This window comes from Salvia splendens, chromosome 1 (genome assembly GCF_004379255.2).
Source record: "Salvia splendens isolate huo1 chromosome 1, SspV2, whole genome shotgun sequence".
Lineage (NCBI taxonomy): Eukaryota > Viridiplantae > Streptophyta > Magnoliopsida > Lamiales > Lamiaceae > Salvia > Salvia splendens.
The window spans coordinates 12,109,079-12,121,455 of NC_056032.1; the positions used below are offsets into that span (position 1 = coordinate 12,109,079).

The 12,377-nt window shown below is 40.2% G+C and overlaps 2 protein-coding genes across 2 annotated transcripts; one reads left to right on the forward strand and one right to left on the reverse strand.

The window, feature by feature from the left end:
• The first annotated feature begins 1,547 nt into the window (after nucleotides 1–1,547).
• LOC121742412 (histone H3.2) lies at nucleotides 1,548–7,111 on the forward strand. The gene is made up of 2 exons (XM_042135547.1): nucleotides 1,548–1,792; nucleotides 6,915–7,111. Exons 1-2 carry the CDS (start codon nucleotides 1,561–1,563, stop codon nucleotides 7,091–7,093), a joined length of 411 nt encoding a protein of 136 aa, XP_041991481.1. The 5' UTR covers nucleotides 1,548–1,560; the 3' UTR covers nucleotides 7,094–7,111.
• A 1,000-nt stretch (nucleotides 7,112–8,111) lies between these two features.
• LOC121742421 (squalene monooxygenase SE1-like) lies at nucleotides 8,112–11,984 on the reverse strand. The gene is made up of 8 exons (XM_042135559.1): nucleotides 11,655–11,984; nucleotides 10,596–10,707; nucleotides 10,264–10,438; nucleotides 9,778–9,946; nucleotides 9,473–9,691; nucleotides 8,828–9,103; nucleotides 8,466–8,744; nucleotides 8,112–8,384 (listed from the first exon to the last, which is right to left on the reverse strand). The coding sequence occupies exons 1-8, from the start codon at nucleotides 11,904–11,906 to the stop codon at nucleotides 8,280–8,282; spliced, it is 1,587 nt and encodes a 528-aa protein (XP_041991493.1). The 5' UTR covers nucleotides 11,907–11,984; the 3' UTR covers nucleotides 8,112–8,279.
• Nucleotides 11,985–12,377: the final 393 nt, after the last annotated feature.

Sequence of the window (12,377 nt, forward strand, 5' to 3'; positions counted from 1 at the left end):
AAAGAGGCGGAGGCGGTCGAGGAGGATGAGGATGTAGGCCGCCATCCGTACAGCCGCAAGGACACGATGGCTGTGTACAACGTCTGGATCAGCGTCTCGTATGATCCCATCGTCGGGAATCAACAAACCCGGAAGTGCTTCTGGGAAAAGGTCACCGAGGCCTACAACGAGATTAAGCCGAAGGGGTCCCGCCGCCGCACATTGAAGATGCTCCGCGCTCACTTTGACCGAGTCGACAGAGAGGTCAAAAAATTATGCGGCATCTACAAGACTGAAGCGGCTCATTACCAAAGTGGAGCCACGGGAGCCAACATTCTGAGATCGGCTTTGCGAGCCTATTTCGACGACACCGGCAAAGAATTCAAACATGTCGATGTTTGGGAGGTCATCAAAGACGAGGCAAGGTGGGCCGGCGGTGTCCAGTCCAGCATGGGCTCGACCTCGAAGCGCACAAAGCACACGGCGGGTGGCCAATACTCGTCTAGTGGGGGCGGTTCAGGCAGCGCCGCACAAGAGGTTGCCTCGCAGGAGGTTGAGGGTACGTCGGACGATGCATGGGGTCGTCCCGCGGGCGCCGTAAGCCGCAAGGGACCAAGGCGGCTAGAGGAAGGAGGGGCCGAGGCGAATCAAGCCAGGCGGGCTCCCAAGGGCAGCCCTCCTCCTAAATGTCCATGTACTTCACCGCCACGATGTCGGACACTTCCCGCATGACGCCTGCCTAATTTCAAGATCATCATGCCGGCATTGTGTATCTGGCGGGATGATTCGCCGGCGGATTAGTTTTTAAAATTTCTATAAAATTGTATTTTATATTATGTCTTTTTTTATTTATTATGCCATGAATTTAATTATTTATATGCCACGAATTTAATTATGTATTTTAATTATGTATTCGCCGGCGGATTAGTTTTTATAATTTCTATAAAATTGTATTTTAAATTATGTCTTTTTTTATTTATTATGCCACGAATTTAATTATGTATTTTTTTTAGGATTTTAAGTTGTAATTTTTATTTTATTTAATGAAGTGTGTTTTTATTAATTGAATTTGTTGGAAATAAAAATAAAAAATGAAATTGAATGAATAGTTAAGGGATGAGATGGTTAAGAGACGGATAAGAGATAGAGGGTTGCAGGTTCTGTCTCTTAGTTAAGAGATGGAGTGAAAAGTATAGTGGAGCCCATGAATAGTTAAGAGATGAGACGGTTAAGAGACGGATAAGAGACAGCGTTGCGGACTGTCACATCATAAATCCGAACCTTCTTTATCTACTACACGTCATAAATCTGAACCTTCTTTATCTCCGGCCACCGATTCCACATTTAATCCAACGAACCTCTATAGTTCCAGACTGCCACGTCAAGGATACGCGCACACACACAATTAAACTCCAGCCGTCCATGGAAAGATACAGATATCAACGGTCAAGATCATAACCCCATCCCGCCATAGCATTGAAGACACTAGGATAAATACTCCTCTTAAACGCTATGCCCTCACTTCAAATTTCAATCCCCATTTCATTTTTCCTTGCAAACTGCAAACAGCAAACCCTAGTAATGGCTCGCACAAAACAGACCGCCCGCAAATCTACTGGTGGAAAGGCGCCGCGTAAGCAGCTGGCGACCAAAGCCGCTAGAAAATCCGCTCCGGCAACCGGTGGAGTGAAGAAGCCCCACCGCTTCCGCCCTGGCACCGTCGCTCTACGTGAGATACGCAAGTATCAGAAATCTACGGAGCTCTTGATCCGCAAACTTCCGTTCCAGAGACTTGTTCGCGAGATAGCGCAGGATTTCTAACAAACATATGAAGCTTGAATGCATGAATGTAAACGATACAGAGAATGAGAGAAAAGATATTTGAGAGAATGATGAAGGTTTCTTATTCAATGAATGAATCAAAAGAATACAACACACCTTATATATCGGTGCAAAGCTAGCTAACTAATTGAGTAACTAACAAACTGACATCCAGCTGTCACTAACTAACAACTAACTAATTTGTAACTGCTCCTCTGACTTCATAGCTGTGCTCGAGTGTAGATGCGGTGCATGGACGTTTGCATGGGGTTGCATGGTTGAGTGAGGCTGCGTGGGAATGGTGATGAAGACTGCAGCTGCATGATGAGGATGATGAGATAGTAACATTAATAGGCCCTCTCAAGATGGACTATATAGACTTTTAAAGTCCATCTTGAACAAAAGGTTGTTGAAGGGAGTAGTGGATAGAGGCTTTGTAAAAATATACGCAAGCTGAAGATTGTTGTGTACATGAACTGTCTTGATCACTCCTTCAAGAATCTTATCCCGAACTGTGTGGCAATCTATTTCAATGTGCTTAGTGCGTTCATGAAACACAGGGTTAGAGCTGATGTGTACAGCAGCCTGACTATCATAATATAAAGGCATCGGCTGCTTCACTTCCAAATTAAAATCCTTAAGTAATGCAATGATCCAAACCACCTCACAGCAAGCTAGAGCCATTGATCTATACTAGTCTTCGGCTGAAGATCTTGATACAGTATGTTGCTTCTTTGACCTCCAAGAAATCAAAGAAGTGCCAAGGAATAGACAAAAACCATAAATAGATCTTCTAGAATCTGGGCATTCTGCCCAATCAGCATCAGAAAAAATACTCAGAGATGGATCAGCCTGAGATGAATAGAAAAGACCATGGCCTATGGTACCCTTTAGATACTTAAGAACTATTTCAGCAGCAATAAGATGATCTGAGCATGGGTTGGACAAATATTGGCTGAGCTTGTTCACTGCAAATGTGATATCTGGTCGTGTGATGCAGAGATAAACAAGTCTACCAATGAGTCGTCTGTATATTGTGGGATCTGGGAGGGGGTCTTCTGCATCCAACTGCAGCTGTTTGGTGGAATCCATAGGGGTGGAAGCTGGTTTGCAACCAAGTAGTCCAGCATCAGTTACAAGATCAAGAGCATATTTATGTTAAGAGATGAAAATTGCAGTTTCATTCCGAGCTATCTCAATACCAAGGAAGTATTTAGGTTTGCCCAAATCCTTGAACTTGAAATGGTTGGTGAGGAAGGTTTTAAACTTAGAAATCAAGGAGTCCTCACTACTGGCCACTAGAATGTCATCAACATAAATAACAATACCAAAAAATTCCCATCAGAATATTTGTAGAAGAAGGAATGGTCAGAGGCAGATTGTGCCAAGCCAAAACCTGAGAGAATTTGAGATACCATTGTCTTGAAGCCTGTTTAAGGCTGTATAGGGATTTTTTTAACCTGCAAACAAGTTGCCCTGGACCTGGTGGAGGATCTGTGATGATCAATCCAGGAGGTAGAGTCATATAGATTTCTTTATCTAAATCCCCATACAAAAAGACATTGTTGATGTCTAGATGAGCCAAGAACCAGCCTTTAATGGCAGCAAGAGATAACATCACTTTGATTGTGGTAAGCTTTGCAACAGGTGAGAAAGTGTCATGATAATCTAAACCTGCCTATTGAGTGAAGCCTTTAGCAACTAAGCGGGCTTTGTATCTTTCCACAGTGGCATCAGCCTTGAACTTAATTTTGTACACCCATTTGCAAGAAATAAGTATTTTGCCCGGTGGAAGATATATGATCAACCAAGTATTGGTTCTGATTAAAGCTTGCAGCTCATCTTGCATGGCCACTCTTGGCATTAGGAGGCTTTCTTATATGAGGAGGGTTTAGTGAGAATAGAGAGGAGACTGATGAAGTTGAGATATGGCTGAGATAATTTGGATAAAGAGAAGTAAGATGAGATAGGATATTTAGAAGATGAAGTTACTGAGTTACAAATGTAATCAGTGAGATGAGATGGAGTCTTGAGTGATCTACCAGATTTTGAGTGAGAAGAATCTGAAGAGGTGGGATTATTTGTAGAAGTTATGTGTGTAGGAGGATCTGTGTGAGATGTAGAATGTCTGGGAGTATATGAGATGTCAGCTGGAAAGACAGACTGAGCTTGAGAAGAAAGAGGGAAGTCAGTTTCATGGAATGAGACATTTATGCTTATGAAGATCTCATTGGTGGCTAAATTCATGACTTTGTAGCCTTTGTAACCAGAGGGATAACCAATGAAGATACACTTAATAGCTCTGGGAGAGAATTTGTGTTTGCTCTTATCCAAAGTGGAGGCAAAACAAAGACATTCAAACACTTTTAGATGAGTGTATGATGGACGCTTTTTTGAAGAGAGCTTGGAAAGGGGTGATGTTTTCTGGTAAAACAGAGGAGGGAGTTCGATTTATGAGGAAAGAGGCTGTAAGAATACACTCTCCCCAGAAAGAGATAGTCAAGTGAGACTGAAACAAGAGGCTGCGGGCTACATTGAGTAGATGCTGATATTTTCTTTCAACTCTAGCATTTTGTTGGGGAGTTTCCACACAAGAATGCTGAGCTATAGTTCCATAAGTGGCAAGAATGGAATGGAGGTTGAATTCAGGTGCATTGTCACTTCTAATCACTTTAATTTTCTTAGAGAATTGAGTGTTGACAGTTGAGAAAAATTGAGTTAGAACTGATTGGACTTCAGATTTATGGATCAGAAGGAAAGTCCAAACAAACTGTGAGAAATCATCAACTATGGTTAAGAAATATTTAAAACCATCATGTGTAGGAGTGGGAAAAGGGCCCCATACATCACAATGAATCATATCAAATGTCTCAGATGAAGTGTAAGTTGAGATGGGGAAGGGAAGTTTCTTTTGTTTGGCAATTGGACAAATTTGACAAGTGGTAAGATGTGAATTAGATGGAGACAAGATACTTGATAAGAGTTTCATTTTATTGAATGAAGGGTGTCCCAAAGGTTGATGTCATATATCAAGGCTTACAACAGGGTTTACAGAGGCAGAAAGTGAAGAATGTTGTTTACAATCTCTGGAAGAAGACTGAGAAACATCTGTGTTACAGCAAAGAGATTCTGAAAACTCAAAAATGTACAGATTTCCAATTCGATTACCTTTCTCAATCACTGTCCCCAGTGAAGCTTACTGAATTTGGAAGTTATTGTGAGTAAAAGTGACAATGCAAGCTGAATTTTGAGTGAGGGCACTGGCTGAAATTAGGTTGAATGAGAAAGATGGTACATGTAAAACTGGAGAAAGAGTGATGAGAGAGGTAAGTTTAACAGTACCTAGATGAGTGACAGGAGCTGTGTTTCCATTAGGAAGATTTACAGATGCATTAGCTATTGATGAGGCAGTGGTGAAAAGGGATTGATCATAGCATACGTGATGAGTAGCTTCTGTATCTAGGATCCATGTAGATGAGCTAGAACATGAAGATGAGATAGAATTTATGTAAGGAGGAAAATGATTGTACCAAAGAAATTATTTGAGGTTGGAGTAGAGGATTGAGCAGGTGGATCACTGACAGATGTGGAGGGAGAATTGTGGAGTTTGTGGCTCTGCAAGAGGCTGATAAGCTGTTGATATTGATCAGTACTTGGTAGATTGGCAGTGTCTTCAACAAGATTAATAGAGCGTTGCTGATGAGAGTTGGAATTTCCAGCAAATCCAGATGGCGGTTTAGTGAAACCAGATGGTTGTGGATACTTTCCTTTTCCTCTCCCAAATCCAGGTGGAAAACCATGAAGGATGAAGCATTTTTCGACTAGATGATTGGTTCTTCCACAGTGAGAGAATAAGAACTTGTTATAACCCCTGCCATAAGAAGATGCTGCATTAGCAAAAGGTAATTCACTAGTTACTGGAGGTTGAGCAGGAGTGAAGGATGTGTTGTTTCCATCGATCAATCTTTGCCTCTCTTCCTGAATCACCAATGAGAAAACCTTAGACAAAGAAGGTAGAGGAATCATTGATAAGATGTGAGATCGAAGTTGAGAAAAAGAGGCATTCAAACCAATGAGAAACTGCATAGTGCATTCAGTCTCTTGATGTTGATTCCATTTTGAAGCGCTATCACATGTGCATCTAGCAAAAGTGCACCAGGAAGTGGGTTGTGAATTCTTGTATTCATCCTATAGTATGCGAAGATTAGTGAAGTAGGAACTGACATCAGATGATCCTTGAGAGAGAGACACGAGTTGTGGTCTGAGTTGGTAGATCCGAGTTGAATCACCAGTGGAAAACCGCTCTTTCAGATCAAACCAAATTGCATATGCATCATCGAGATACATGATGCTCGAGTATATTTGTGAGGAGACAGAGTTGCGTAGCCATGAAATCACCATGCTATTGCAACGAATCCATGGTTGATAGAGAAGATCATCACGAGCTGGACGAAGGATGGATCCATCAACAAACACAAGCTTGTTTTTAGCAAGGAGAGCAGTGGTGAATGATCTGCTCCAAGTAGCATAGTTAGATCCGGTGAGTTGTTGTGGAACAAGAGTAATTCCTGGATTATCGCTCGGATGAAGAAAGTATGGACTGGATGTGTCCTCTGTTGGAAGTTGAGCCACTCGATTTCGATTAGCCATTGAAAAACAGAAGGTGAGATCTGGAGATGACGAAGCTTGGAGAAGGAATTTTGAGTAGATTAGAGAGAAAGATCGAAGGATTTAAAGATGATCTAGATTAGATCAAGGAGGCATACCATAACAAACATATGAAGCTTGAATTCATGAATGTAAACGATACAGAGAATGAGAGAAAAGATATTTGAGAGAATGATGAAGGTTTCTTATTCAATGAATGAATCAAAAGAATACAACACACCTTATGTATTGGTGCAAAGCTAGCTAACTAATTGAGTAACTAACAAACTAACATCCAGCTGTCACTAACTAACAACTAACTAATTTGTAACTGCTCCTCTGACTTCATAGCTGTGCTCTAGTGTAGATTCGGTGCATGGACGTTTGCATGGTTGAGTGAGGCTGCGTGGGAATGGTGATGAAGACTGCAGCTGCATGATGAGGATGATGAGATAGTAACATTAATAATTTCAAAACTGATCTGAGGTTCCAGAGTTCTGCGGTTGCGGCACTTCAGGAAGCAGCCGAGGCGTACCTCGTCGGATTGTTTGAGGATACAAATCTCTGCGCCATCCATGCGAAGAGAGTGACTATTATGCCCAAAGATATCCAGCTGGCCAGGAGAATTAGGGGTGAGAGGGCGTAGTTCTGAGTTTGAAGTTAGGCAGGGAAATAGGTGGTTGCTATTTTTTTTTTATGTTTTGCAATTGGTTTTTGAGTTTGACCATTTCTTTGCCCTTGGATTTACATAAACGGTGAAGCTCTAATTTGTATATTATCCTGTAAAATATTGATGTAATTTGTTTTCTTGAAGAATAATGGCAAATAGAAAGGGAACTATATGTGCTTATCAAGAGTAGTTTATAGATATAATTAAAGAGAATTAGGTACTTTCTTTATCCTATGTTACTTGCACTCTTCCATTTCGGCTTGTTACAAACTACTTATACTATTTATAGTTTAAGTTAGAATTAATGTATTTAATTAATATGCTAGATTAAGTTAAAGAGCTTCTAAATAGTTTAAGTTAGAATTAATATATTTAGTTAATATGTTAGATTAAGTTAAGAGTTTCTTTATTAAGTGATATCTCCTTACACTTTAAATTCTAATTTAATTACATTAAATAATCAATCCTAAATGTACGGCCTAAAATGAAAAGTGCGAGTAAGACGGGACGGATGGACTACTTAATAGTAGTAGTACTTTCTTGGCCTTACATAGACAAACTTAATAATCTCATTCAAAATGTCATTTTTATAGAAATGAAAATACAAGTATTTCTTTTATTTTATTTCTTTCTACTACTATATGTTTACTTTATTTAATTGGCTGTGCGTAGAGTTTGCTCCCTCCATCCGCCATTAGGAGTCCTATTTTTTAGCGGCATGACTTTATAAAATGTTAAGAAAAGTATGTTGAAAAAAGTTAATGGAATAGGAGTCCACTTGTATATATTAGTTTTAAATGAAATATGAGAGAAATGAGTTAGCGGAAGGTGTGACCCTATTACCATTTATGATAAAAGTGAACCGAGACTCTTATTTGCGGACGGACTAAAATAGAAAAACGGGCCGGACTCCTATTCGCAGACGGAGGGAGTATACAACAGCACATCAACATTTGATCGTATAATATTTTGTGGCATCATGGTCCGTGGAAGATACTACTAAACAAATTTATTCCCAATAAGAGTAATACTTGATACAAATTGATACGAAATTTTACTCCTAGTAGTTTTGTGGTTTATGTGATAGACAGCACCCACAGGTCACAGTATAAGTACTATTGACACACCACACCAATTTTCTTTCCATTTAATAGTTGATGTTCTAATTAACAAGGGTTGATCTGTAGTATGCTGGCACTGTAGCAGGGAAGAACATTTGTCGAACGCCTTCTGCTTTAATAATTGGGAAAATTATTCCAGATGCTGCCTGTAAGTTAGAAAAATGTAGAATCTTAGCATACACAAGACAATGCAATGATTTTGAGATATAAAGGATCAAGTAACTGACCGAAAGCAATCTGGCTCCCAACCAGACCTTGGTAGGCGAAGGGTATGGAAGTAGCAATCGACCAACACCATAGACAGCCACCGCAAAGAAGTGGAGAAAGAGGCTCAAAGGGCGCGGGTTTAAACCAGAAAGTAAGGAGACGGGACCAGTTGAGAAAATGCCTCCGAGGCTAAGGTAATCAAAACAAGCCTCGCGCATTTCCTTCCTTGCTGGATCAGGTGAAGCACAGAAAACTTTGTAGAGCGCTTCAGCCAATGTGTTGATGGTAGATGACACTGGCTGCATCAGATTCACACATCAAATCTCTTTATCATGCTTCTACTCGCTTTCACTACATAAGTTCACATGAATGTTCAGCTTACCTTTCTGAGGGTGTAGAAGGATTCAAGATATTGGCAGAGCGTGGATCCATCACGCAAATTGTCAATAGGCCTAAGAAGATTGCGTAGGAGAACAATATCGGATAGGGCCACCGTCATTCCTCCACCGGTTAAAGGGTGGCGCATGTTGAATGCATCTCCCAACAAAAGCGCGCCAGGGGTGGGACGTGGATTTGCTGGCATGCTTCTGTTTGGCATGGTCCTTATGTTCCCTTTCTCGGCAGCAGCAATAAATGAATCATGCAGCTGAGAAGGAACCTGTAGAAACATTGATTTAAGAAAGCTCATACGAGTAGTATCAAGGAAGGAAGAAGTTTATATCCACACTTCAAGAGAAGAGATACTTAAAGAGTTTTAATACGCCCCCTCACGTGTGGGCCAAAATGACACACATCAGACTTCCATCACGTGGGTAGGCAAGTGAAGAGATAAAGAGATAAAATCCATCATCGCCTTAGGCCCGCTCTGATACCATATTAGAAATGGGCCGCTCACCCCTTAAAAGTGGCCTTCTAAGGGGGGTTATCCACACTTATATAAATGAGCTATGATCATCATCAAGTCGATGTGGCACAAAAATTAAGAGTTTTAACAAAGTTTCTAGTCTTTGAGAGAGCACTTAAGCACCTGAGGAGCCACCACAGTTTTCAGATAGTGTGCCATTTCACCGTTGGAAATGGATGGAACCTTTTGCCCAGGAACATCGACCAAGCATCGTACCTCGGTGCTGCTAATGGGATAAAACAGAATAGGCGAAGGATCTCCAAGTACAACATGTCCATGATTAGCATGTGGGAGATCACAGTTTTCCAAGATCAGACCGACAAAACACGAGGGGTTCTCCACCTGTCCGCGTAAAGAGAATTCATGTTGGGAAACCTTTAGACTTTACAAAAGCAACATACAAGTTGTAGGGAGTGGAGTTTATTCACCTGAGGAGAACAGAGAGATCGCCTCAGGTTTGAAAAACATCCATCGCAAACAATGGTAAGAGGAGCATAAGTAGTGATCTCTTCGCCTTTCTTGGTCTTGTATTGCACACCTCTAATAGTTCCATCTTCTTCAAGCAACGACGTCACTGTGCCTTGTTCAAGCGTTACACTGCATCAGGATAATATGGAGTTAAAATCTTTTTCTGGTATGCTAGTATTTTAAAATTACAAGGGATTTGATATTTGACTCTTCGGTAGATATCCATCAGCTCAATGTTGCATCTCCTTCAACTTTTAGGTATCAGTCAACGTAAACACAGGAGATAGAGTTGCAAAATCGACAATTGATGAAGTTTAGAAGTCATTCATAGAAGTGCAACTAAGTACTATATGGTCAAGTCTGCTAACTCAACATTGTCAAATTCACACATCCATATTAATCTAATATGTATGATCATTAAAGAAAGAAGTGTTATGAAATTATACTTTGGAAGTGTTGCAGCCTTTTCTCTCATCCTCTGGATAAAACGGCCATTGTGGAAGCTTCTGCCGGAGACATCGGTGCCAAAGCTCTCCAAGGGGTAAGGTAACTTGGTGCCTTTACCGTCCTTGTAAAGAGCATATCCAAAAACTTGTTGAGCATCAATATCTTTCACACAATCTGCAGTTAAGTAACCAGAACCAATTTTAACGAGCACACCAAGCTTTTCCAGCAGCTAACAGTTTTGGATCTATATCTGATAGTCCGATACAAATATTATGGCAACAATAAATATGAACTTGATGAAAAGATTAGAATTGGCCCAATGCAGCTGTACCTTCAAGGCCTAACTCGATCAATTTCAAATAACCACCCGGCTGGAGAAGTTCGCCAACGATGCGATCTGGCTCGGTCAAGTCTCTTTCGATGACATGAACTCGACGTCCATCCTACAATTATATTAGTGGAATGATGTTAATGATAGACCAGAGTAAAATAACAACGTTTCTTTGGAGATTTAATTCATCGCATGACCTAAGTCATTCCACTTTTTCAAGAACTATTCACATGTGAAGTTTATAGATCTACCGCTGGAGTAGGTGGATGTCATGATTTTCCTAATAATATAACTAAAGCATACCTTTTAAATCAACAGAAAACACTAAACACATAAATATTTAGAGTAAATTTCCTCGGGCATAATTTAAAAAATTGGAAAAAGGCCAATTAGTCATAGTTAATTTGAGGAATTAAACGTTGAATTCTTCAACTGGCAACTAAGATTTGCAGGAGGCCAGACTATCCTGCTACAAAATCATGTAGTCGCCGTCTATATCAGTCATCAGTAAGTATTTTCTTAGTTTCCTTGCACTCCATTTATTGCCAAATTCAGACTCATTCTACTAAAAAACTATATCCAACTACGCATCAATCCTATTCCTTCAAAGATCGAAACCAACAAATGTTAGATATGTACTTGTGCAAGTCTAGAAAATACGGCGATAAATCGGTTTCTTGAAGAGGAAAGGAATCAAACATGAAGCTCCGAAGTTAATGACAGATTAAAGACCTATTCTCCACACAATTTTCCAGCATTAAAATACACAATCATGCTGATTCCATTATTTATTTGAACATAACATTTTTTATCAGCTCGTAAGCATTAAGCAATAGAAAATAAGATAGGAAATTATTTGAATCGTCAGCTCCACCCAAATATAAAAAAGTGAGACACTAATTCTCTAGCAATAATTAGTGTTTATGCGCAGACTCTACAGACGTGGCCTGAATAATTATTTGTTATACAGACGCAATAGTTTGAAGGCTTGATGAAATATAGTGAATGTAAGTAAGATTATACCAAAATTTGGATGAAGAAATTAAAATACTCCCCTACCTTTCCAAGGGTATAAGCCAGCGCCGCCCCCGCAACACCCGCACCAACAATGATAATGTCCGGGTCGCCGCCGCTCTCCTGCCGCATTCGCTCGGAAACAGCGGCAGAAGTCTTAATGCATTCATCTTTTCCGGCAGCCGTGGAGTTGGAGCCTACATCCCGCCTTATCTTCCGGCGCAAGTTGTAGAGCGCAGCGAATCCGAACAAAGAAGCGGCGAAGCATCCAAAAATATACTGACCTATCATCACCATTGTTAGCGAAACGAATTGCTTCCTCTTTTAGTCTTTTTTAACTTGGTTTCTGCGTGTGAGGTTTTGGAGTTGTTATCCCTATAAATAGGAAACAATTGAATTGGCTCCAAAGCAACACGGAAAGCGTGACTAGTTAATTTTAAAATAATAAATATATTCTTTTTCGAAGTTTCTTTATTTCAGTTCAGAAATTATTTAATACGGCTGCGCTACCGTCGTTAGTGTTGGTTGCGCCCATTTAATTTAAAACCGACTCATAACCATCAATGGTGATTGCATGAGTTACGTGGCAGAACATTACTGGCGCCAGGTGGTGATATTTTTTCATTCGTCGTTCCATAGTAATGAAGACATTTTTTTTCGGCACGCGACTTCATAAAAATTATATTAAATTAATCAAGTAAGTGAAGAATAAAGTTGGAAATAAATAAAGGTAGAGAGATTGAGACATAAAGTAAGTGAAAAGAAATG

What these genes read in the sequence shown, in the direction of transcription:
- LOC121742412 (XM_042135547.1), top strand. Translation starts at nt 1,561, where the DNA reads ATGGCTCGCACAAAACAGACCGCCCGCAAATCTACTGGTGGAAAGGCG. An exon ending in TGTTCGCGAGATAGCGCAGG is followed by an intron (nt 1,793 to 6,914) that starts ATTTCTAACAAA and finishes GTAACATTAATA; the next exon opens with ATTTCAAAACTGATCTGAGG.
- LOC121742421 (XM_042135559.1), bottom strand. Translation starts at nt 11,906, where the DNA reads ATGGTGATGATAGGTCAGTATATTTTTGGATGCTTCGCCGCTTCTTTG. An exon ending in GATCTCTCTGTTCTCCTCAG is followed by an intron (nt 9,692 to 9,777) that starts GTGAATAAACTC and finishes TTACGCGGACAG; the next exon opens with GTGGAGAACCCCTCGTGTTT. An exon ending in CCTTCTACACCCTCAGAAAG is followed by an intron (nt 8,745 to 8,827) that starts GTAAGCTGAACA and finishes AATCTGATGCAG; the next exon opens with CCAGTGTCATCTACCATCAA.